The sequence below is a fragment of the Salmo salar genome, unplaced genomic scaffold, assembly GCF_905237065.1.
Source record: "Salmo salar unplaced genomic scaffold, Ssal_v3.1, whole genome shotgun sequence".
In the NCBI taxonomy this organism is placed as follows: Eukaryota; Metazoa; Chordata; class Actinopteri; order Salmoniformes; family Salmonidae; genus Salmo; species Salmo salar.
In genome coordinates this window covers 81484-102775 of record NW_025548303.1, presented here as the reverse complement: position 1 = coordinate 102775, position 21292 = coordinate 81484, and the positions used below count along the sequence as shown (strand labels likewise).

General features: G+C 43.3%; 2 protein-coding genes across 3 annotated transcripts; both read left to right on the top strand.

Moving 5' to 3' along the window:
* Window positions 1–12915, top strand: LOC123732876 (uncharacterized). Of its 2 annotated transcripts, XM_045712198.1 has the most exons (9): window positions 1–156; window positions 344–895; window positions 1291–1552; window positions 1863–2031; window positions 2230–2335; window positions 2488–2723; window positions 11064–11222; window positions 11973–12104; window positions 12439–12915. In XM_045712198.1, exons 1-9 carry the CDS (start codon window positions 16–18, stop codon window positions 12446–12448), a joined length of 1767 nt encoding a protein of 588 aa, XP_045568154.1. In that variant the 5' UTR covers window positions 1–15; the 3' UTR covers window positions 12449–12915. The 2 variants fall into 2 exon arrangements, with proteins under 2 accessions (XP_045568154.1, XP_045568153.1); XM_045712197.1 differs by having other exon boundaries at window positions 11973–12915.
* A 5931-nt stretch (window positions 12916–18846) lies between these two features.
* LOC106591722 (TOG array regulator of axonemal microtubules protein 2-like) lies at window positions 18847–21292 on the top strand. Its single transcript, XM_045712209.1, has 5 exons — window positions 18847–19083; window positions 19271–19822; window positions 20221–20482; window positions 20829–20961; window positions 21160–21292. Exons 1-5 carry the CDS (start codon window positions 18943–18945, stop codon window positions 21290–21292), a joined length of 1221 nt encoding a protein of 406 aa, XP_045568165.1. The 5' UTR covers window positions 18847–18942.

Below are 21292 nucleotides of genomic sequence, written 5' to 3'. Positions count from 1 at the left end.
TAACATTTATAATCAATGGCTTATCGAGGAAGAAAATCAAGCGAGTTTGACAAACTCCAGAAGGAGAACTCTCAGATGAGGAGCGTCATCGAAAACTTGAGGAAGCAAAACATGGCTTTAAACCAACAGGATGACCAGGACAGGTTTTCAAGTTTTGTAAGGCTCATCAGTATTTCAAACGTTTTTCAAAAATATCACTGTGTTTATTTTGTGGTTTCATAGACATACAGTAGGCCTACATCCATAACATCTTTAGCTTAAAAGCTTTATATGACACACTGTAGAAACTATTTTGACTACTTCACTTCTGCTATTCATTTCATACTATACCATTGTGATCCAGGGCTATCAGGAGAGCTACCCAATCCCAGAGGGCCATCGGGGCTTCATCAGTGATGCCAGACTTCTGCAGATGCAGAGAGCTGAGAGAGAGGCCATGGAAGGAAAGCAAAGAAAGATAAGTGCTATCCATGAGAATTATGTACAGACTGCTCTCATCGGGGTTGGCAGCACCTTCGCGCACCACTTCGTCCCCTCTATTCAGTGCATTCCGCGGCCGAAAGCTCCACCGAGGCCTTTGCCACGAAGGCTTGAACACATAGCTCTGGCCCCACTGAAGAACGTGGTGGGGGTGGACGGAGCCCAAGTTCGACCCGGATCTCACTCTCTGGAGTCCATCCAGGTAAATAAGTCATTCAGCAGCAGTAGCGTGCGGCCTGTTCCCGTCCCTCCCACTGGAGCTCCCTCCAAGAGGGGCAAGAAGAAGAAGGGCAGGCGGGGAGTCAAAGCCCTGAAAGTCCAGTTGGACCAGGGCTGTGCTGACAACAACGGACCCATTGACCTGATGGAGGAGGTGAGGGACATCGAGGCTCACCTGAAGGAGGAGGCCTGGAAGGTAGGATGGACTTTCAATTTATTGTAAATGTGAAAATTTGTGAAAACACAAGTGTAGACCATACTGTGAAACCAACAGTGCAGTTCAAGAAGAGTTAGGAAAATATTTAACAAATAAACTAATGTAAACAATAATAATAATAATAATAAAAGTAACACAATGACATAACAATAACGAGGCTATATACAGGGGGTATCGGTACCGAGTCAGTGTGCGGGGGTACAGGTTAGTTGAGGGGGTACAGTGTGCGGGGGTACAGGTTAGAAAGGATACTCTCTTTGACGGCATGATAGAATAGATCCTAGAATTAAGGATCTCTGTGTATTAGTTTATGTATATACTAGTTCTATATGCATTTCTATGATGGGAGCATTCTTTTCTGGTCTACGCCAAAGGTGGTACATGAGGTGAAGGCCATGGGCAGGAGAAGTTTTGGCTCGGCCATGTCCATGGGGGAAATAGCCACCAGCTCTCTGGGAAGCCTGAGCTCAGTGGATATGAACACCCCTGCGGAGCTCCGTGACTACTTGGATGTTGGGACCCCGGTAAAGTCGCGTGACAGCCCACCCAGGCCTGCTCCCCCCCCTACCAAGCCCAGGAGCAAACTGCCTCGGCCTACAAGGTTCCTTAGCCTGCAAAAGGCTGACACCGGCTCAGGTCAGTCCCTCTCATGTACTCACACTAATTTAAATTAGACAGGGAGATGAAGCTAGGTAGACTGATAGTAGGAAGGGAAGGGACACAAATGGCTTTAGCCCAGGGCTAAGACATTTTTCCACACTTGCTTTGCCTGTTGCACAGTGAGATAACCTTTGCTCAAGGCGAATTAGACCCTGCTTCTGAGCAGGGTGAGCACCAAAAAATGTGTGCTAAATTTAAAATGATATCATAATGAACTAAGATGTTCTAGTGTTAAAAGCTACAAACAGATATGGAAATGAGTAAATGCATAAATACATACATACAGTTCACAGAGAGATAGATGTCTGCTGTCAACCCATAGACAAGAAGGCAGCCAGTGAGCCAAAGGGCCAAATAAAGAAAAGTCAGGACCAGGCCAGATTGCAGCCCCTGTCCAACCCAGAGCAGGCCCTGACTAAGACCTTCAAGCTGCTCCACTCTGCCTCTGATGACTGGTGAGCATTCACTGTAGACAAGACCAATGGAGCTAGGCTAAAGGAAGCACAGTGTAGTGTCCTTGGAAATGTAGATTTGAGCTACAGAGCGTAGAAACTTCTGAAATTAAGAGACCAGAGTCCTAATTGATGAACATCTTTATAATGTTTTTGGAAAATGTTGTGGAAATTGCTTACGTTTCTTTCACTGACTTGCAGGGAGAAGAAGATCGAGGGCTTGACCTCTCTCCGTGTGATGGCTCAGAACCACATGGACATACTGATGCCTAAACTCCATGATATCTGCCTTGCCATTATAAATGAGGTAGCTCTATTCATTCACTGCCCTATTCATTCATCTGCACAAATCTGCTACATTTGGAGAACAAGTCCAAATGATTGTGTCATGTTTCTGATGTTCGTGGGTTGTACTGCTCAACATTAATAGCTGGTCCTGTGCGTGTTATTATGATTCAGGTGAAGAACCTGCGCTCTGCAGTGTCCTGTGCTGCCATGGCCACACTGGGTGACATGTACGTTCACCTCCAGAGGGCCATGGACAGTGAGGTGGAGGGGACGGCACGCGTGCTGCTGCACAAAGCCAGCGAGGCCAACAACTTCATCCGGCAGGCCGCCAACTTTGCCCTGGGTCACATGGTGCAGAGCTGCACCCCTACCCGTGTCATGAATGCCCTGCTGGTCGGTGGGCTGAGGTAAAGAGGGAGAGGGGTCAATTAACACTCACTAAGGGGTAGATCCGGACTTCCACAAATGTTCACTTTGTCTCACATTGAAAGGTTGACTCGAATGGAAGTTAGGATTCACTCCAAACGGACCTGATGTGACAATGCAATAGATAATTGATATGTAGTGAACTTTCTGGTGCAAAATGGTCACTGCTCGCTTAAGTATACCACACATTAGATTAGATTCAACTTTATTGTCATTGAACAAGTACAACGAAATGCAGTTAGTATCTGACCAGAAGTGCAAATAAAAGAGTGCAGAAAATGTAGTAAAAAGTAAAATAACTAAGTACGTTATTAAGTGGGATGTATAAATGTGCAATGAAGGCAAATGGCAAGTCTAAATGTGCAATGAAGGCAAATTGAAAGTGCAAGGAGGCATGCAACTGAAATGCAGGGAGAGCAGCAATGAGGTTACCGAGGTAGACATGTACATGTACAACTGAATTATGTCCTTAATCAGATTTTGCAAAGCAATGTCAGAGTCCAGTAGTACTGTGAAATGGACAAAGAGAGTAGTGCAACAAGGTCCCTGAGAGGCAGTACCTTTTGTTTGTGGCATGGATGTGAAGGGTCCCTGATGCGCTGGAGGTCTCCGATGGCAGAGAGCTGGGCACCAGTGATGTGGTGGGTGGTTTTCACCACCCGTTGCAGGGCCTTCCGGTCAGCCACGGAGCACCCGCCAAACCACACTGTGGCGCAGTTAGTCAGATTGCTCTCGACCGTGCAGTGGTAAAAGTTCACCAGGATCTTGGGAGACAGGCAGGCCTTCTTCAGCCTCCTCAAAAAGTACAGGCGCTGCTGCGCCTTCTTGACTAGGGTTGAGGTGTTGCGGGTCCAGGAGAGGTCATCGGAGATGTAGACACCCAGGAATTTGAAGCTGGGCACACGCTCCACTTCAGTGCCATCAATGAGAACTGGGGCGTGGCTGCGGCTTTTAGACTTCCTGTTAATCCACTATGAGCTCCTTGGTTTTCTTTGCATTGAGGGCCAGGTTGTTGTCAGCGCACCATGCAGCCAGGTGCTTGACCTCCTCCCTGTAGGCTGGCTCGTCATTGTCACTGATCAGACCTACCACCGTGGTTTCGTCTGCGAACTTGACGATGGTGTTGATACCGTGTACAGAAACTCAGTCGTAGGTGAAGAGGGAGTACAGGAAGAGGCTCGGCACACCAGTGTTCAGGTTCAGGGTTGAGGTGGTGAAGTCGTCTAACCTGACAGACTGGGGTCTGTTGGTCAGGAAGTCCAAAGTCCAGTTACAGAGAGAGGGGCTGATCCCTAGGTCATGGAGTTTGGTGACCAGCCTAGAGGGAATGACCGTATTGAATGCTGAGCTAAAGTCTATGAACAGCATTCTCACATAGGTGTTGGTTTTGTCATGGAAGAGTGTAAAGCTGTGAAGATGGCGTCCTCTGCAGACCTGTTCGGTCGGTAGGCAAACTGGTGGGGATCCAGTGTTGGAGGGAAGCAGGACTTAAGGTAGGCCAAAACCAGTCTTTCGAAGCACTTCATGATCGTGGGGGTGAGTGCAACAGGTCGGAGGTCATTCGGGCTTGATGCGGTCGACTGCTGCGGCACTGGCACAATGGTTGTGGTCTTGAAACACGTAGGGACAACCGCCTGGGCCAGTGACAGATTGAAAATTTGTATTAGGGCCGGGACAATACCAGTATTGCAATATATTTTCAATGGCAAAAATGAAAACGCATAGCAGATCTCACTCTTTGGTCCTTTAAAAACCTGCTGTATGTAAAATATTGTCTGATACAGCTTGGAAAATAAATAAATATTACTCAGGATGACAACATAATGATATTTGTTTCCAACATTACGTCTGTTTTCCTAAAGAACTTTTATCCACTTCGTGTTTTGGATACTGGTATCGTCCCGGACCTAATTTGCAGTGGATGTGTATCATCTCTACACGAGAACATTTGTTAACACTTTATATGAAAGTGATGCTCCAGAGCAGGGCCGGCTCTAGCCTCTTTAGCCTCTTGGGGAGATTTGGTTGGGAGGCCCCCCCACCAAGCGGGTTCCCAACAATTATGGCTTGACTGCGGAGAGAAACATGTGCATATTAAAGTTAATTTCCTGTAATTCGACACTACAGTAAATGGTGACCCCGATGTGATATATCTTACAGATACTTTGGACTAAATTTGAGTTTATTCTATTCTATTATTCTATTGGGGCAGCAGGTAGCCTAGTGGTTAGCGGTTTGGACTTGTAACTGAAAGATTGCAAGATCGAATCCCCGAGCTGACAAGGTAAAAATCTGTTGTTCTGCCCCTGAACAAGGTAGTTAACCCACTGTTCCTAGGCCATCATTTAAAATAAGAATTTGTTCTTAACTGACTAGTTAAAAAAAGGTAAAATTAACATATATAACGAACATGTGGCCTATGTGATGGCGAATATGCAAGCAATCTACATTTTTGAATTATGGTAATCGACTCGTATTAATGATTTGATCAAAAAAGGCAAGAATGTTCTCACATTTGATTCGAATAGGGATGAAATTCTTTAGTACTGGCAATATACACTGAGTATACCAAACATAGGGGGTGCGGGGGGTCTGGTGAACATGTCAGGGTTCTATGGCCGCAGACAGAACAGCAGAAACGGGGTCAGCAGCACGACCAGATGGACTAGGGACGGGGACATTCAGGAGTCGTCAGGCCAGATGGTCCTGAGGCATGGTCCTAGGGCTCAGGTCCTCCGAGAGGGGAGAGAGAGAGAAAGATGAGAGAATTAGAGGGAGCATATATAACATCACACAGGACACCAGAAAAGACAGGAGAATTACACCGGATATAACAGAATGACCCTAGCCCCCCGTTCAAAGGCACTTAAATATTGTCTTGCCCATTCACCCTCTGAATGGCACACATACACAATCCATGTCCATATTGTCTCAAAACTTAAAAATCCTTATTAAACCTGTCACCTCCCCTTCATTTATACTGATTGAAGTGGATTTATGAACATTTGAACATCTAGGCCATGTGCTGTTATAATCTCCACCCGGCACAGCCAGAAGAGGACTGGCCACCCCTCATAGCCTGGTTCCTCTCTAGGTTTCTTCCTAGGTTTTGGCCTTTCTAGGGAGTTTTTCCTAGCCACCATGCTTCTACACCTGCATTGCTTGCTGTTTGGGGTTTTAGGCTGGGTTTCTGTACAGCACTTTGAGATATCAGCTGATGTAAGAAGGGCTATATAAATACATTTGATTGGATTTAACAAGTGACATCAATAATTGGGTTCACCTGGTCAGTCTGTCATGGAAAGAGAAGGTGTTCTTAATGTTTTGTATACTCAGTCTATTGACAAGCATAAGAAAAATACAAGAGAATGTTCATTCTAAAGCTTGCTGCGCTTTTACTCGGGGAAAAACGAATAGCAACACAGCAAACTACTGATGAACTTCCCAGAGGAAATCAGAGTACAACATAGAGCAATTGGAAGCAGAACTTCAAGCATTTGAAAAAGAGCATGATCAGATAGGTCATTTCTACATGATGCGCGCGAGATTTGTTAGAACAGAGCACAAATAGGCTCCAAAGCGATAAGTCTGACTGAGATACAGATAGCTGCACAGTCAGTCCCACTTAGGGTGTGGCCATGCCAGAGTATGTGAGCAGAGTGAGGAGTGGAGCTTGCCCTATTTGACTGGATCGTGGAGCAAGTTTCCCAGAGGCTGGGGCTTCGGCTTTCTCGCCCCCTTCAATTTCGCTCCAGTAGTGCTCCAGTAGCACTCATTTTACAAGCTCAAGGCATGCCCGGCCCAGCATGCATTTGTAGTCTACTTGTGTGCTGCTATAGCACCTTGCTTTAGCTACTGTCATCTAATATTCTAAATATCTTCATAAAGAAGCTGATAAAACACACAGGTGAAAAATCAAGGTGACTTACAAAGATGAGGACCAAGAGCAAGACAGGCAGTGCGGTTATGTAGTGTCCACAACTAAAGAATGAAAAGACAGGTATCCCGAAAGCATGTACTTACTACGTGTACATGCTAACAGAAAGGAACGAGGTGGGTAGCTAGCTAAGTGTGTCATTTTAGCACATTATTTATGAACAAAAAATGATCTCTAAAAAGTTCAGTTAATTTTCCTTCTATTATCTATACATTAGGCCATCATTGAGGGCATGTTAACTCTATTACGTCTTTCAAGGAGCGTTCTGTTTTCATAGAGATATTTCAACTAAAATCCTTTAGGCCTACCTACAGAACAAAATAAAAATAACTATGCATCCCTGCCCAGCCTGGCATTAGTGGCCCAAACGGTGTTCGGCATCCCAAGTGGCTCTGCAAGAGCTGAGAGCGTATTCTCTGCGGCTGGCCTGCTCTCCAGGCACAATCACATGAGCCTGAAGCTACAGACTCTGGCCAAACTCATGTTTCTAAAAATAAATTCAAAGGCACTGTAGACTGAGCCTAATGAGGCATTTTTCATTTAATTTGTATTTAATTCTAAGTAAGTCAATCAGCATGTATGTGCAATTTATAGACTATAACGATTTAATACAACAAAATGTTGTTTAAATGCTGAGCTTACACGGAACCCAAACTGGCTGTGCGTGTGCGCCATAGTGTTGACAGTACCAAAATAAAACAACTAATTTACAAAAAACACTGCAGCACAAACAACGTGAAATCGCCTCTATCCCATTCAGACCTTAGAGGACCAAACTACATCTCCCATAATGCAACGCCCGCACCAGCTCAGCTAACCGTCTGCATCACAGAAAGGCATGCTAGCTAGCAACAGCAGCACTTTTAGCACTCTGTAAACTATATTAATAACAACAATAAAACTCTGAAAGTTACATGTTTCTAAAGTCTCACATTCCCTTATAACAATATCTACAGCATTTTTTCTAGTTCTCAAAGAGTACAGACACACCTTTCTCAGTGTTTTCTCGGACTGAGGAGAACGGCAGCTACGGATAGTACCAGGGTGTTAGTAGGTGAAGCAAGCACCCAGATGAAATAAAATATATTTAATGAAACAAAACCCGAAGATGTTAACATCATTCAGCTACTGTAACTGCCCACCTAACATCAACAGGCAGCACCAGTAGCGCAACAATTAAAAATGGACACCAAAAGTAAAGTTCCTGGCGATCAAAGTGATCTGACTCCCCCTTCTGTCTGAACTTGGAATATTCCTGTTCGCGGGCTTTGGCCCTGAACCTGGTTGTTCTGTTCTGCGTTGTGTACTATTCTAATAATTTGAAGTTTGATGGAATAACCATTTTAATTCTACTACAAATACATTTCATATTAGGCTACATGTCTGACTCCTGACCTATTTAGTGTTTATATGCTGTTTAATACGACATGTAGCCTATTTGAAATTATGAGTGCTTCTTACAGTCACCTTTTCCTGTTGTTTACTTAAATACTTCATTCAAATCATATGGTTTGGTTTCAATATTTCAAAACCAAATGGTAGGTTATACGCCACAGCTTTCAGCCAATCAGCATTCAGGGCTCGAACCACCCGGTTTATAATTTCAATTATCTCGCCAACCCTCTCGTTACCACTCTGGGTAGCAGAGTTTCAGTTGTGTTTACATCTGTAGGTCTGATATCTGATTGGAAGTTCACTTTTATAGTAGCATATTGGTTAACAACTCACATTGTTTTATTTTAACAACTCAGAGGCTTTTAAGAGTCTTAGATTCATTGTCTCTCTCTTTTTCTTTGTTCCTGACCTGCGCTAGTGAGATACGCTCTCTCTCTCTCCACCCCAGCGACTCTTGGGGCATGGCCTTTCAGGCTATGACTTCTCTCCCTCTCTGATCATGCATAAGGTATTGCATTGTAATGTTTGTTAATGCCTTGTATATGATTTCATAATGTTAAATACCTTTCCACTCTCAGTCCAATTCTTGCTAGTCAATGTCAACTCATTGCCTAATGCTTGCTTGCATATTTTAAGTATCTTTATAGCGTAAAAGATAAACATTTTAATGTATAAATAGTTATATATCAAATACTACCACACTACAAAGTCAATCAATTTAATATACACCATCACAAATATTCACATGTTTTCATTTAGGCAGGTCTTAAGAAACATTATGATATTAAACCTCTACGGGATCAGTGTCCCCCCCGCGGGACGGTTGAGCTAATGTAGGCAAATGTGATTAGCATGAGGTTGTAAGTAACAAAAACATTTCCCAGGACAGATATGGGCAGAAAGCTTAAATTCTTGTTAATTTAACTGCACTGTCCAATTTACAGTAGGTATTACAGTGAAAGAATATCAATCTATTTGTTTGAGAAGAGTGCACAATGTATTGATAAACCAATTAGGCACATTTGGGCAGTCTTGATACAACATTTTGAAAAGATATACAATGGTTCATTGGTTCAGTCTAAGACTTTGCACTGACACTGCTGCCATCTAGTGACCAAAATCGAAATTGCGCCTGGGCTGGTATATAAATACATTTATAAATATGTATATTTATTTATAGGCAATGAGTTGACATTGACTAGCAAGAAGGTATTTAACCTGTTAGGGCTAGGGCGCAGTATTGACACGGCTGGATAAAAAACGTACCCGATTTAATCTGGTTACTACTCCTGCCCAGTAACTAGAATATGCATATAATTATTGGCTTTGGATAGAAAACACTCCAAAGTTTCTAAAACTGTTTGAATGGTGTCTGTGAGTATAACAGAACTCAAATGGCAGGTCAAAACCTGAGAAGATTCTGTACAGGAAGTACCCTGTCTGACCATTTCTTGGCCTTCTTTGCCATCTCTATCCATTACAAAGGATCTCTGCTGTTACGTGACACTTCCTACGGCTCACATGGTCTCTCAGAAGGCGGCAAAAAGCTGAATCGTGGCTTTGCAGGCTCTGGCTGAAAAAAAGTAGCGCGTTTGGGTAGTGGCTGGTTACAGTACTGTGAGACTCAGGCTCGTGCCCGCGTCGACCGAAAGCTTTGTTTTCTTTCCTCTGTTTACCTAAACGGAGATTCCCGGTCGGAATATTATCGCTTTTTTTACGAGAAAAATGGCATAAAAATGGATTTTAAACAGCGGTTGACATGCTTCGAAGTACGGTAATGGAATATTTATAATTTTTTTGTCACGAATTGCGCCATGCTCGTAACCCTGATTTACCATTTCGGATAGTGTCTGGAACGCACGAACAAAACACCGCTGTTTGGATATAACGATGGATTATTTTGGACCAAACCAACATTTGTTATTGAAGTAGCAGTCCTGGGAGTGCATTCTGACGAAGACAACAAAGGTAATCAAACTTTTGTAATAGTAAATCTGACTTTGGTCAGGGCTAAACTTGGTCGGTGTCTAAATGGCTAGCCGTGATGGCTGGGCTATCTACTGAGAATATTGCAAAATGTGCTTTCACCGAAAAGCTATTTTAAAATTGGACACCTCGATTGCACAAAGGAGTTCTGTATCTATAATTCTTAAAGTAATTGTTATGTTTTTTGTGAACGTTTATCGTGAGTAATTTAGTAAATTGTTAGTAAATTCCCCAGAAGTTTGCGGGGGGTATGCTAGTTCTGAACGTCACATGCTAATGTAAAAAGCTGGTTTTTGATATAAATATGAACTTGATTGAACAAAACATGCATGTATTGTATAACATAATGTCCTAGGTGTGTCATCTGATGAAGATCATCAAAGGTTAGTGCTGCATTTAGCTGTCTTCTGGGTTTATGTGACATTATATGCTAGCTTGAAAAATGGGTGTCTGATTATTTCTGGCTGGGTACTCTGCTGACATAATCTAATGTTTTGCTTTCGTTGTAAAGCCTTTTTGAAATCGGACAGTGTGGTTAGATTAACGAGAGTCTTGTCTTTAAAATGCTGTAAAATAGTCATATGTTTGAGAAATTGAAGTAATAGCATTTCTAAGGTATTTGAAAATCGCGCCACGGGATTCAACTGGCTAGCCCGGAGAGGTTAACATTATGAAATCATATACAAGGCACTATGATCAAATACCTTATTAATTATCTGATAAATCATGAACAAATCATTTAAAATAGCATTTATAAATGTGTAAATAACTATTTATAGATTTCTCATTGACATTTACAAATGTAGGAATAATGATTAATAAATGGTAATTGAACTCTTCACAAACAGTTTATAAATGGTATATTAAGGGACTTTAATATAAAGTCTTACTGAACATTTTGATCCATCGATGAGACTTCATCAATACAATCCATTATCATTCGTCTCCTAACTCATGTATCTCTATGACATGTAACTGATGTGCTCTGTTTTTCCTTCCTCAGCCACCGTAACGCTGCGGTGAGGAGCTGCACTGCTCAGCACCTGGAGAGACTGGCTGAGGTCATGGGGATGGCTCGTCTCCTGTCGGGGAAGAAAGACCTCACTGACCGTTTCTTGATTGCCGTCAGTAAACTGGCTGTGGACCCTGCACAGGAAGTCAGGTGGGATGTTCCTCCTGTAAAGTAGCTTGCTTAAACATAATGGCCGGCCTTAATTTAGGCCGTGATTCAATCCATGGCTCGCTATAACACTAGATCGCCGACAATGCAGCTATTAAAGGTAATTTACTCTCGAGTCGACATCTGCAGCGTTTACCACGAATACAAATTGAAATTGCCTTTAAAAGCCACATTGTCGGCTGTCTACAGCATCTATGCTAAAGGGTGTCATGGATTGAATTGCGGATTTTAGGTATTCCAAAACAACCACAGGTTCTCTTGGAGGGGAATAGTAATTGAAAACAAATAGGAAAAATTATAAACGCAAATAAGTGCTACGTGGCATAGGAAAATCCAAGTCCAGGCACTCATGTGGGTTTGAAAGTTAAAAAGCCAAAAGCTTAGCCGAAGCCAAAGGATGTTCTTCTCCCATCGCCAACTAGCGACCTCCTGTGGTGACCAATGCACGCTGACACGGTCGCCAGGTGTATGGTGTTTTCTCCGACACATTGGTGCAGCTGGCTTCCAGGTTAAGCGGGCTTTGTGTCAAGAAGTAGTACGGCTTGGCTGGGTTGTGTTTCGCAGGACGCACGGCTCTCGACCCTCTTGCAAATTCGACCTAATGTATGTCTTATTTTGATGGGATATTTTTTTCTCAGGTTGCCATCGTTTGAGTACTGTTTTTAATCACAGACAGGAGAAATTATTTGATATGTTGCACGTTTAAGATGATATTAATATCTTTGTCCACAGGCATCATGGTCGCAATATCTTGAGAAACGTGGCCCCCAATGGCGACTTTGCTAAAATGTGGGACAAATTTGCTCCGAGGAAAGAGCGAGAATCCTTGAGGGAGGTCATCTCAAAGGTTAACCTCAAAGAAAGGTACATTCTCTCTGGATGATTAGAAGAAGTATGACAAATGAGCTGATATGATTACAGAACTCCAATCCCACTGGGCACAGACATCAGTTCAATGTCTAGTTTTGATTTAAATTTGGGAAATCAACCAATGTGAAATTAACCAAAAATGTTGGTTAAAAGTTGGGTGAAAAAAATCCAATTCTGTTTTCCACATTGATTCACCGTCATCACATAGATTTTTTTGTTGTTGTTGAAATGAGGTGGAAACAACGTTTATTCAACCAGTTTTGGCCCAATGGGATGAATTTAATATACTGTAAGATTATATCTTTCTGTCTTTTCTCTTTTTCAACAGGAATATCTGAATAATCCCCAACTTGACTATATGTTTGTATCTAAATATTTGCACATTTCCCAACTTGACTATTATCCCCTCCAGTCCCCAAACTCTAATATTTTCGCTCATTCTAAGAAATTTGACACTATCATCCAAACCCCCATGTAAATGCATCTTTAAGCTGCATCGACTCCCTGTCCAAGTCCTGAATTCACTATAAGGCCATATGAACCACATTCAAAGCAATAAATGACCTTTCCTCGAAGCTCCTATCTGATCTACCAGCTCAATAGTGGTCTACTGAAACCATACTCACCATCTCAGGGGGTGCTCAGATCATCAACCACTGACCTCCACACCATCCTCAAAACCAGCAGTCCTCTTTTGGAGGCAGATTGGTCAGTGCTCCTGTATGGCACCAACATTGTGGATTTTCATCCAATGCTTCTGGACTATGAGAACATTCTTTGGACAATAAAATTAGGTAAAATGGAAGCTGGCTACAGTCTCAGTTTTATCCTCCAAGACAGTGTGAGGATGTGTAACAACAATACCTGTAGTTTAATTTCATGATCAGGGCCAGATTACCGAATGGGCACGCAGGGCACCTGCCCTGTGGGCCCCGACCTCCAGGGAATATCATCATAACATCCAAAACTAAAAGTATAGTGGATGTATATTACAGTACGTGGACGTCTTACAATTCGTGAGCTCGTTTCATAATTTGTAGCCATGTTTAAAATAAATTTGTGCTCATTTTGTAGAAATTCGTGAGCATTTAAAAACATTTAGTGGGGATGTTTTATATCAATTTGCTTACTGGTGCTCTTCCATGCCGTCTCGAGGAGGGGTGCGTCACTTGAGTGGGTTGAGTCACTGACTTGATCCTCCTGTCTGGGTTGGTGCCCCCCTTGGGTTGTGCCGTGGCGGAGATCTTTGTGGGCTATACTTGGCCCTGTCTCAGGATGGTAAGTTGGTGGTTGAAGTAATCCCTCTAGTGGTGTGGGGGCTGTGCTTTGGCAAAGTGGGTAGGGTTATATCCTGCCTGTTTGGCCCTGTCCGGGGGTATCGTCGGATGGGGCCACAGTGTCTCCCGACCTCTCCTGTCTCAGCCTCCAGTATTTATGCTGCAGTAGTTTATGTGTCGGGGAGCTAGGGTCAGTCTGTTATATCTGGAGTATTTCTCCTGTCTTATCTGGTGTCCTGTGTGAATTTAAGTATGCTCTCTCTAATTCTTTCTTTCTTTCTCTCTCTCTCTCTTTCTTTCTCTTTCTTTCTCTCTCTCTCTCTCTTTCTCTCTCTCTTTCTCTCTTTCGCTCTCTCTCTTTCTCCCTCTTTCTCTCTCTCTCTCTCTCTCTCTCTCTCTTTCTCTCTCTCTTTCTCTCTCTCTTTCTCTCTCTCTCTTTCTCTCTCTCTTTCTCTCTCTCTTTCTCTTTCTCTCTCTCTCTCTGTCTCTCTCTTTCTCTCTCTCTCGGAGGACCTGAGCCCTAGGACCATGCCTCAGGACTACCTTGCCTGATGACTCCTTGCTGTCCCCAGTCCACCTGGCTGTGCTGCTGCTCCAGTTTCAACTGTTCTGCCTGCGGCTATGGAACCCTGATCTGTTCACCGGACGTGCTACCTGTCCCAGACCTGCTGTTTTCAAATCTCCAGAGACAGCAGGAGCGGTAGAGATACTCTGAATGATCGGCTATGAAAAGCCAACTGACATTTACTCCTGAGGTTCTGACCTGTTGCACCCTCGACAACCACTGTGATTATTATTATTTGACCCTGCTGGTCATCTTTGAACATCTTGGCCATGTTCTGTTATAATCTCCACCCGGCACAGCCAGAAGAGGACTGGCCACCCCTCATAGCCTGGTTCCTCTCTAGGTTTCTTCCTAGGTTCTGGCCTTTCTAGGGAGTTGTTCCTAGCCACCGTGCTTCTACACCTGCATTGCTTGCTGTTTGGGGTTTTAGGCTGGGTTTCTGTACAGCGCTTTGAGATATCAGCTGATGTAAGAAGGGCTTTATAAATAAATTTGATTTGAAATTTGATTTGATATATGCTCCTAAAAACAAATGAGGAGATGGAAGATACAGGACTTGAAGCGCATCCAGTGTCACAAATAGAACCAAGTTCTATTTTAGCACCTGGCTAAGCAGATGCTTGCGCACGTGCAATGATTGAATAACATGTATGTGTTCATTTATTTTGCAACTGGTCTGGTCAGCATGTTAGAGATAGACAGGACTCCAGTCATACTGCAAAACACCACTAGATGCCAGACATACCATTTGCATAGATGGGAATAACCAAGAATTCATGTGAAATCCATTCATGAGAATATTTAAAGAAAGGGAAAGGGGGATAGCTAGTTAGAGCACAAGTGGAAAAGGGTAGTCACTAGTGGGGACAAAAATAATGTATGCTTCTTTCCGCCACACATTACAACAGTGGTTGTTGTATTTTCTGTTTTGTTTGATTATCACAGGATTTGGGCTTTGTTGCCCTTGTTTACAGTGACCTAAATAATGCTCAAGTAAAAGATGGTGCCTCACAACCACGACCACCCAGAGTTTATACCATTGGTTTCTACATCCAGCTTCTAATGGTGCATTTACATACAGGATTTACCCCAGTATTTTACCCATGGATCTCCTGCTCTCATTTGGGGCCAAGGCAATGCTCTGTGTTCTTTTCAGCTGTTTTTTACATAACAATGGCTATCTGTGAACTTTAACACCTTCTCACAAAGCAACAGACTTGAATGATGCAAAGATTGTTGATGCCGTCACCATAAGTCTTTAGAGCTGACATTAACATAAAACCCTGGTCGAAACCCTGGAGTGTGGGTAAGTCTATATGGAAAAGTACCACTAGAGGGAGCCACATCCCAACATGTGATCCTGGATCCACAAATCTATCAGCAAGTGTCAACATTTCTGCAAGGTCTCAGTCTCACATCAGAGTTAGACGTTCATCCATGTTTCTCAAACGTCAAATTTCAAAGTTGTTCCAAACGTTAAATCTCAAAGTGTTTAAGGTTAAATTTAGGGATTAACTCCGGATTTTAAGGTTAGGGTTAAGTTTAGGCATTAACTCAGAAATCTTAAGGTTAGGCATTAACTCCAAATGGTTAAGGTTTGGGATAGGCTTATAACAAAACTATCAAAATTGACACTCTATCGCTGGATTCAACCATGAAACCTTTGGAGTCAGAGGCAGATGCTTATCCACATCCACAATGTCCTAGAAAAAACAAAACTTACTTAAAGGTAACAGCGCTCACTGTTGCCCCTGGTGGCCGGTTTCCACGTCATATCCTGACATCCTCAGCCATGGATGGATGTCGAATACTGACTTGTATCACGGGTGATCTGCCTGCAAAACTCTGATTCCATTCCAGTCTGGCTCAGCTCAGCAAATGTAGCAATTGGACATTTGAAAACGTAGAAAATCCAATTCAATGATATTGTTGTTTCCTGAACTGAGTGAACTCATGAACTGCATTTGACTACATTTTCAGAGTTAATTGAGTTGAAATGGAATGAAGGCCATCCTTGTCTACAGTGCCTTCAGAAAGTATTCATACACCTTGACTTATTCCACATTTCGTTGTGTTACAGTCTGAATTCAAAATTGATTAAATATGTTTTTCTCTCACCCAGCTACACACAGTACACCATAATGAAAAAGTGAAAACATATATTAAGAAATGTTTGCAAATGTATTGAACATTTAATACTGAAATATCTAATTTACATAAGTATTCACACCCTTGAGTCAATACTTTGTACAAGCACCTTTGGCAGAGATTACAGCTGTGAGTCTTTCTGGGTAAAGTCTCTAAGAGCTTTCCACACCTGGATTGTGCAACATTTGCCCATTATTCGTTTCAATATTCTTCAAGCTCTATACCAGGCAGTGTCAGAGGAAGGCCTTAAAAATTGTCAAAGGCTCCAGCCACCTAAGTCATAGACTGTTCTCTCTGCTACTGCACAGCAAGCGGTCCCGGAATGCCAAAAGGCTCCTTAACAGCTTCTACCCCTAAGCCATAGCACTGCTGAACAGTTAATCAAATGGTTACCCGGACTATTTGCATTGACCCCCTTATTTTATTCATATTTGTTCTTATTTTCTGCACTGACTCTCTTCCATAGGCTCGATATACACTCACTGGACTCTAACCATACACTTACACATACTACACTGACACTCCAAAACACACACACAAAATGGTTTAAGGGCAACAAAGTCAAGGTGTTGGAATGGCCATCACAAAGCCCTGACCTCAATCCTATAGGGCAGAACTGAAAAAGCGTGAGCGAGCAACGAGGCCTACAAACCTGACTCAGTTACACCAGCTCTGTCAGGAGGAATGGGCCAAAATTCACCAAACTAATTGTGGGAAACTTGTGGAAGGCTACCCGAAACGTTTGACCCAAATTAAACAATTTAAAGGCAATGCTACCAAATACTAATTGAGTGTATGTACACTTCTGACCCACTGGGAATGTGAAGAAAGAAATACAAGCTGAAATAAATCAATCTCTCTTCTATTATTCTGACATTTCACATTCTTAACATAAAGTGGTGATCCTAACTAACCTAAGATGGGATTTTTACTAGGATTAAATTTCAGGAATTGTGAAAAACTGAGTTTAAATGTATTTGGCTAAGGTGTATGTAAACTTCCGACTTCAACTGTATACGGTATATATATATATATATATATATATATATAAACTCAGCAAAAAAAAGAAACGTCCTCTTATTGTCAACTGCGTTTATTTTCAGCAAACTTAACGTGTAAATATTTGTATGAACATAAGATTCAACAACTGAGACATAAACTGAACCAGTTCCACAGAAATGTGACTAACAGAAATGGAATAATGGAAATGGAATAATGTGTCCCTGAACAAAGGGGGGGTCAAGATCAAAAGTAACAGTCAGTATCTGGTGTGGCCACCAACTGCATTAAGTACTGCAGTGCATCTCCTCGTCATGGACTGCACCAGATTTGCCAGTTCTTGCTGTGAGATGTTACCCCACTCTTCCACCAAGGCACCTGCAAGTTCCCGGACATTTCTGGGGGGAATGGCCCTAGCTCTCACCCTCCGATCCAACAGGTCCCAGACGTGCTCAATGGGATTGAGATCCGGGCTCTTTGCTAACCATGGCAGAACACTGATATTCCTGTCTTGTAGGAAATAATGCACAGAACGAGCAGTATGGCTGGTGGCATTGTCACGCTGGAGGGTCATGTCAGGATGAGCCTGCAGGAAGTGTACCACATGAGGGAGGAGGATGTCTTCCCTGTAATACACAGCGTTGAGACTGCCTGCAATGACAACAAGCTCAGTCATATGATGCTGTGACACACCGCCCCAGACCACGACGGACCGTCCACCTCCAAATTGATCCCGCTCCAGAGTACAGGCCTCGGTGTAACGCTCATTCCTTCGACGATAAACGTGAATCTGACCATCACCCCTGGTGAGACAAAATCACGACTCGTCAATGAAGAGCACTTTTTGGCAGTCTTGTCTGGTCCAGCGACGGTGGGTTTGTGCCCATAGGCGACGCTGTTGCCGGTGACGTCTGGTGAGGACCTGCCTTACAACAGGCCTTCAAGCCCTCAGTCCAGCCTCTCACAGCCTATTGCGGACAGTCTGAGCACTGATAGAGGGATTTTGCGTTCCTGGTGTAACTCGGGCAGTTGTTGTTGCCATCCTGTACCTGTCCCGCAGGTGTGACGTTTGCATGTACCGATCCTGTGCAGGTGTTGTTACACGTGGTCTGCCACTGCGAGTATGATCAGCTGTCCGTCCTGTCTCCCTGTTGCGCTGTCTTAGGCGTCTCACAGTACGGACATTGCAATTTATTGCCCTGGCCACATCTGCAGTCCTCATGCCTCCTTGCAGCATGCCTAAGGCACGTTCACGCAGATGAGCAGGGACCCTGGGCATCTTTCTTTTGGTGTTTTTCAGAGTCAGTAGAAAGGCCTGTTTGGTGTCCTAAGTTTTCATAACTGTGACCTTAATTGCCTACCGTCTGTAAGCTGTTAGTGTCTTAATGACTGTTCCACAGGTGCATGTTCAATAATTGTTTATGGTTCATTGAACAAGCATGGGAAACAGTGTTTAAACCCTTTACAATGAAGATCTGTGAAGTTACATGGATTTTTACGAATTATCTGTGGAAGACAGTGTCCTAAAAAAAGGGACGTTTATTTTTTGCTGAGTTTATATATATATATATATATTTACAAATTCATCACACATTTATGATTTTATATGGGAATCAAAAAGCTTTCATGAATGTTCACCATGTGCTGATGTGCTCAGTGCTGTCAACAGACCCCATTATGACATCACAATGTAACGGAATCCTTGCTATGATATCATTGCTGGTTCCATCTGACAAGCAACATTTACATTTACATTTACATTTAAGTCATTTAGCATTTCATGATAGTTCTCTCACAGAGATAGGTTAAGTTCTTATTTTGAGAGTGTTAACATTTATTATCAATGGCTTATCGAGGAAGAAAATCAAGTGAGTTTGACAAACTCCAGAAGGAGAACTCTCAGATGAAGAGCGTCATCGAAAACTTGAGGAAGCAAAACATGGCTTTAATCCAACAGGATGACCAGGACAGGTTTTCAAGTTTTGTAAGGCTCATCAGTATTTCAAACGTTTTTCAAAAATATCACTGTGTTTATTTTGTGGTTTCATAGACATACAGTAGGCCTACATCCATAACATCTTTAGCTTAAAAGCTTTATATGACACACTGTAGAAACTATTTTGACTACTTCACTTCGGCTATTCATTTCATACTATACCATTGTGATCCAGGGCTATCAGGAGAGCTACCCAATCCCAGAGGGCCATCGGGGCTTCATCAGTGATGCCAGACTTCTGCAGATGCAGAGAGCTGAGAGAGAGGCCATGGAAGGAAAGCAAAGAAAGATAAGTGCTATCCATGAGAATTATGTCCGGACTGCTCTCATCGGGGTTGGCAGCACCTTCGCGCACCACTTTGTCCCCTCTATTCAGTGCATTCCGCGGCCGAAAGCTCCAGCGAGGCCTTTGCCACGAAGGCTTGAACACATAGCTCTGGCCCCACTGAAGAACGTGGTGGGGGTGGACGGAGCCCAAGTTCGACCCGGATCTCACTCTCTGGAGTCCATCCAGGTAAATAAGTCATTCAGCAGCAGTAGCGTGCGGCCTGTTCCCGTCCCTCCCACTGGAGCTCCCTCCAAGAGGGGCAAGAAGAAGAAGGGCAGGCGGGGAGTCAAAGCCCTGAAAGTCCAGTTGGACCAGGGCTGTGCTGACAACAACGGACCCATTGACCTGATGGAGGAGGTGAGGGACATCGAGGCTCACCTGAAGGAGGAGGCCTGGAAGGTAGGATGGACTTTCAATTTATTGTAAATGTGAAAATTTGTGAAAACACAAGTGTAGACCATACTGTGAAACCAACAGTGCAGTTCAAGAAGAGTTAGGAAAATATTTAACAAATAAACTAATGTAAACAATAATAATAATAATAATAATAAAAGTAACACAATGACATAACAATAACGAGGCTATATACAGGGGGTATCGGTACCGAGTCAGTGTGCGGGGGTACAGGTTAGTTGAGGGGGTACAGTGTGCGGGGGTACAGGTTAGAAAGGATACTCTCTTTGACGGCATGATAGAATAGATCCTAGAATACAGGATCTCTGTGTATTAGTTTATGTATATACTAGTTCTATATGCATTTCTATGATGGGAGCATTCTTTTCTTGTCTACGCCAAAGGTGGTACATGAGGTGAAGGCCATGGGCAGGAGAAGTTTGGGCTCGGCCATGTCCATGGGGGAAATAGCCACCAGCTCTCTGGGAAGCCTGAGCTCAGTGGATATGAACACCCCTGCGGAGCTCCGTGACTACTTGGATGTTGGGACCCCGGTAAAGTCGCGTGACAGCCCACCCAGGCCTGCTCCCCCCCCTACCAAGCCCAGGAGCAAACTGCCTCGGCCTACAAGGTTCCTTAGCCTGCAAAAGGCTGACACCGGCTCAGGTCAGTCCCTCTCATGTACTCACACTAATTTAAATTAGACAGGGAGATGAAGCTAGGTAGACTGATAGTAGGAAGGGAAGGGACACAAATGGCTTTAGCCCAGGGCTAAGACATTTTTCCACACTTGCTTTGCCTGTTGCACAGTGAGATAACCTTTGCTCAAGGCGAATTAGACCCTGCTTCTGAGCAGGGTGAGCACCAAAAAATGTGTGCTAAATTTAAAATGATATCATAATGAACTAAGATGTTCTAGTGTTAAAAGCTACAAACAGATATGGAAATGAGTAAATGCATAAATACATACATACAGTTCACAGAGAGATAGATGTCTGCTGTCAACCCATAGACAAGAAGGCAGCCAGTGAGCCAAAGGGCCAAATAAAGAAAAGTCAGGACCAGGCCAGATTGCAGCCCCTGTCCAACCCAGAGCAGGCCCTGACTAAGACCTTCAAGCTGCTCCACTCTGCCTCTGATGACTGGTGAGCATTCACTGTAGACAAGACCAATGGAGCTAGGCTAAAGGAAGCACAGTGTAGTGTCCTTGGAAATGTAGATTTGAGCTACAGAGCGTAGAAACTTCTGAAATTAAGAGATCAGAGTCCTAATTGATGAACATCTTTATAATGTTTTTGGAAAATGTTGTGGAAATTGCTTACGTTTCTTTCACTGACTTGCAGGGAGAAGAAGATCGAGGGCTTGACCTCTCTCCGTGTGATGGCTCAGAACCACATGGACATACTGATGCCTAAACTCCATGATATCTGCCTTGCCATTATAAATGAGGTAGCTCCAGAGGGCCATGGACAGTGA

What these genes read in the sequence shown, in the direction of transcription:
- LOC123732876 (XM_045712197.1), top strand. Translation starts at nt 16, where the DNA reads ATGGCTTATCGAGGAAGAAAATCAAGCGAGTTTGACAAACTCCAGAAG. An exon ending in AAAGGCTGACACCGGCTCAG is followed by an intron (nt 1,553 to 1,862) that starts GTCAGTCCCTCT and finishes ACATACATACAG; the next exon opens with TTCACAGAGAGATAGATGTC. An exon ending in GCCTTGCCATTATAAATGAG is followed by an intron (nt 2,336 to 2,487) that starts GTAGCTCTATTC and finishes ATTATGATTCAG; the next exon opens with GTGAAGAACCTGCGCTCTGC.
- LOC106591722 (XM_045712209.1), top strand. Translation starts at nt 18,943, where the DNA reads ATGGCTTATCGAGGAAGAAAATCAAGTGAGTTTGACAAACTCCAGAAG. An exon ending in AGGACAGGTTTTCAAGTTTT is followed by an intron (nt 19,084 to 19,270) that starts GTAAGGCTCATC and finishes ATTGTGATCCAG; the next exon opens with GGCTATCAGGAGAGCTACCC. An exon ending in TGAAGGAGGAGGCCTGGAAG is followed by an intron (nt 19,823 to 20,220) that starts GTAGGATGGACT and finishes TCTACGCCAAAG; the next exon opens with GTGGTACATGAGGTGAAGGC.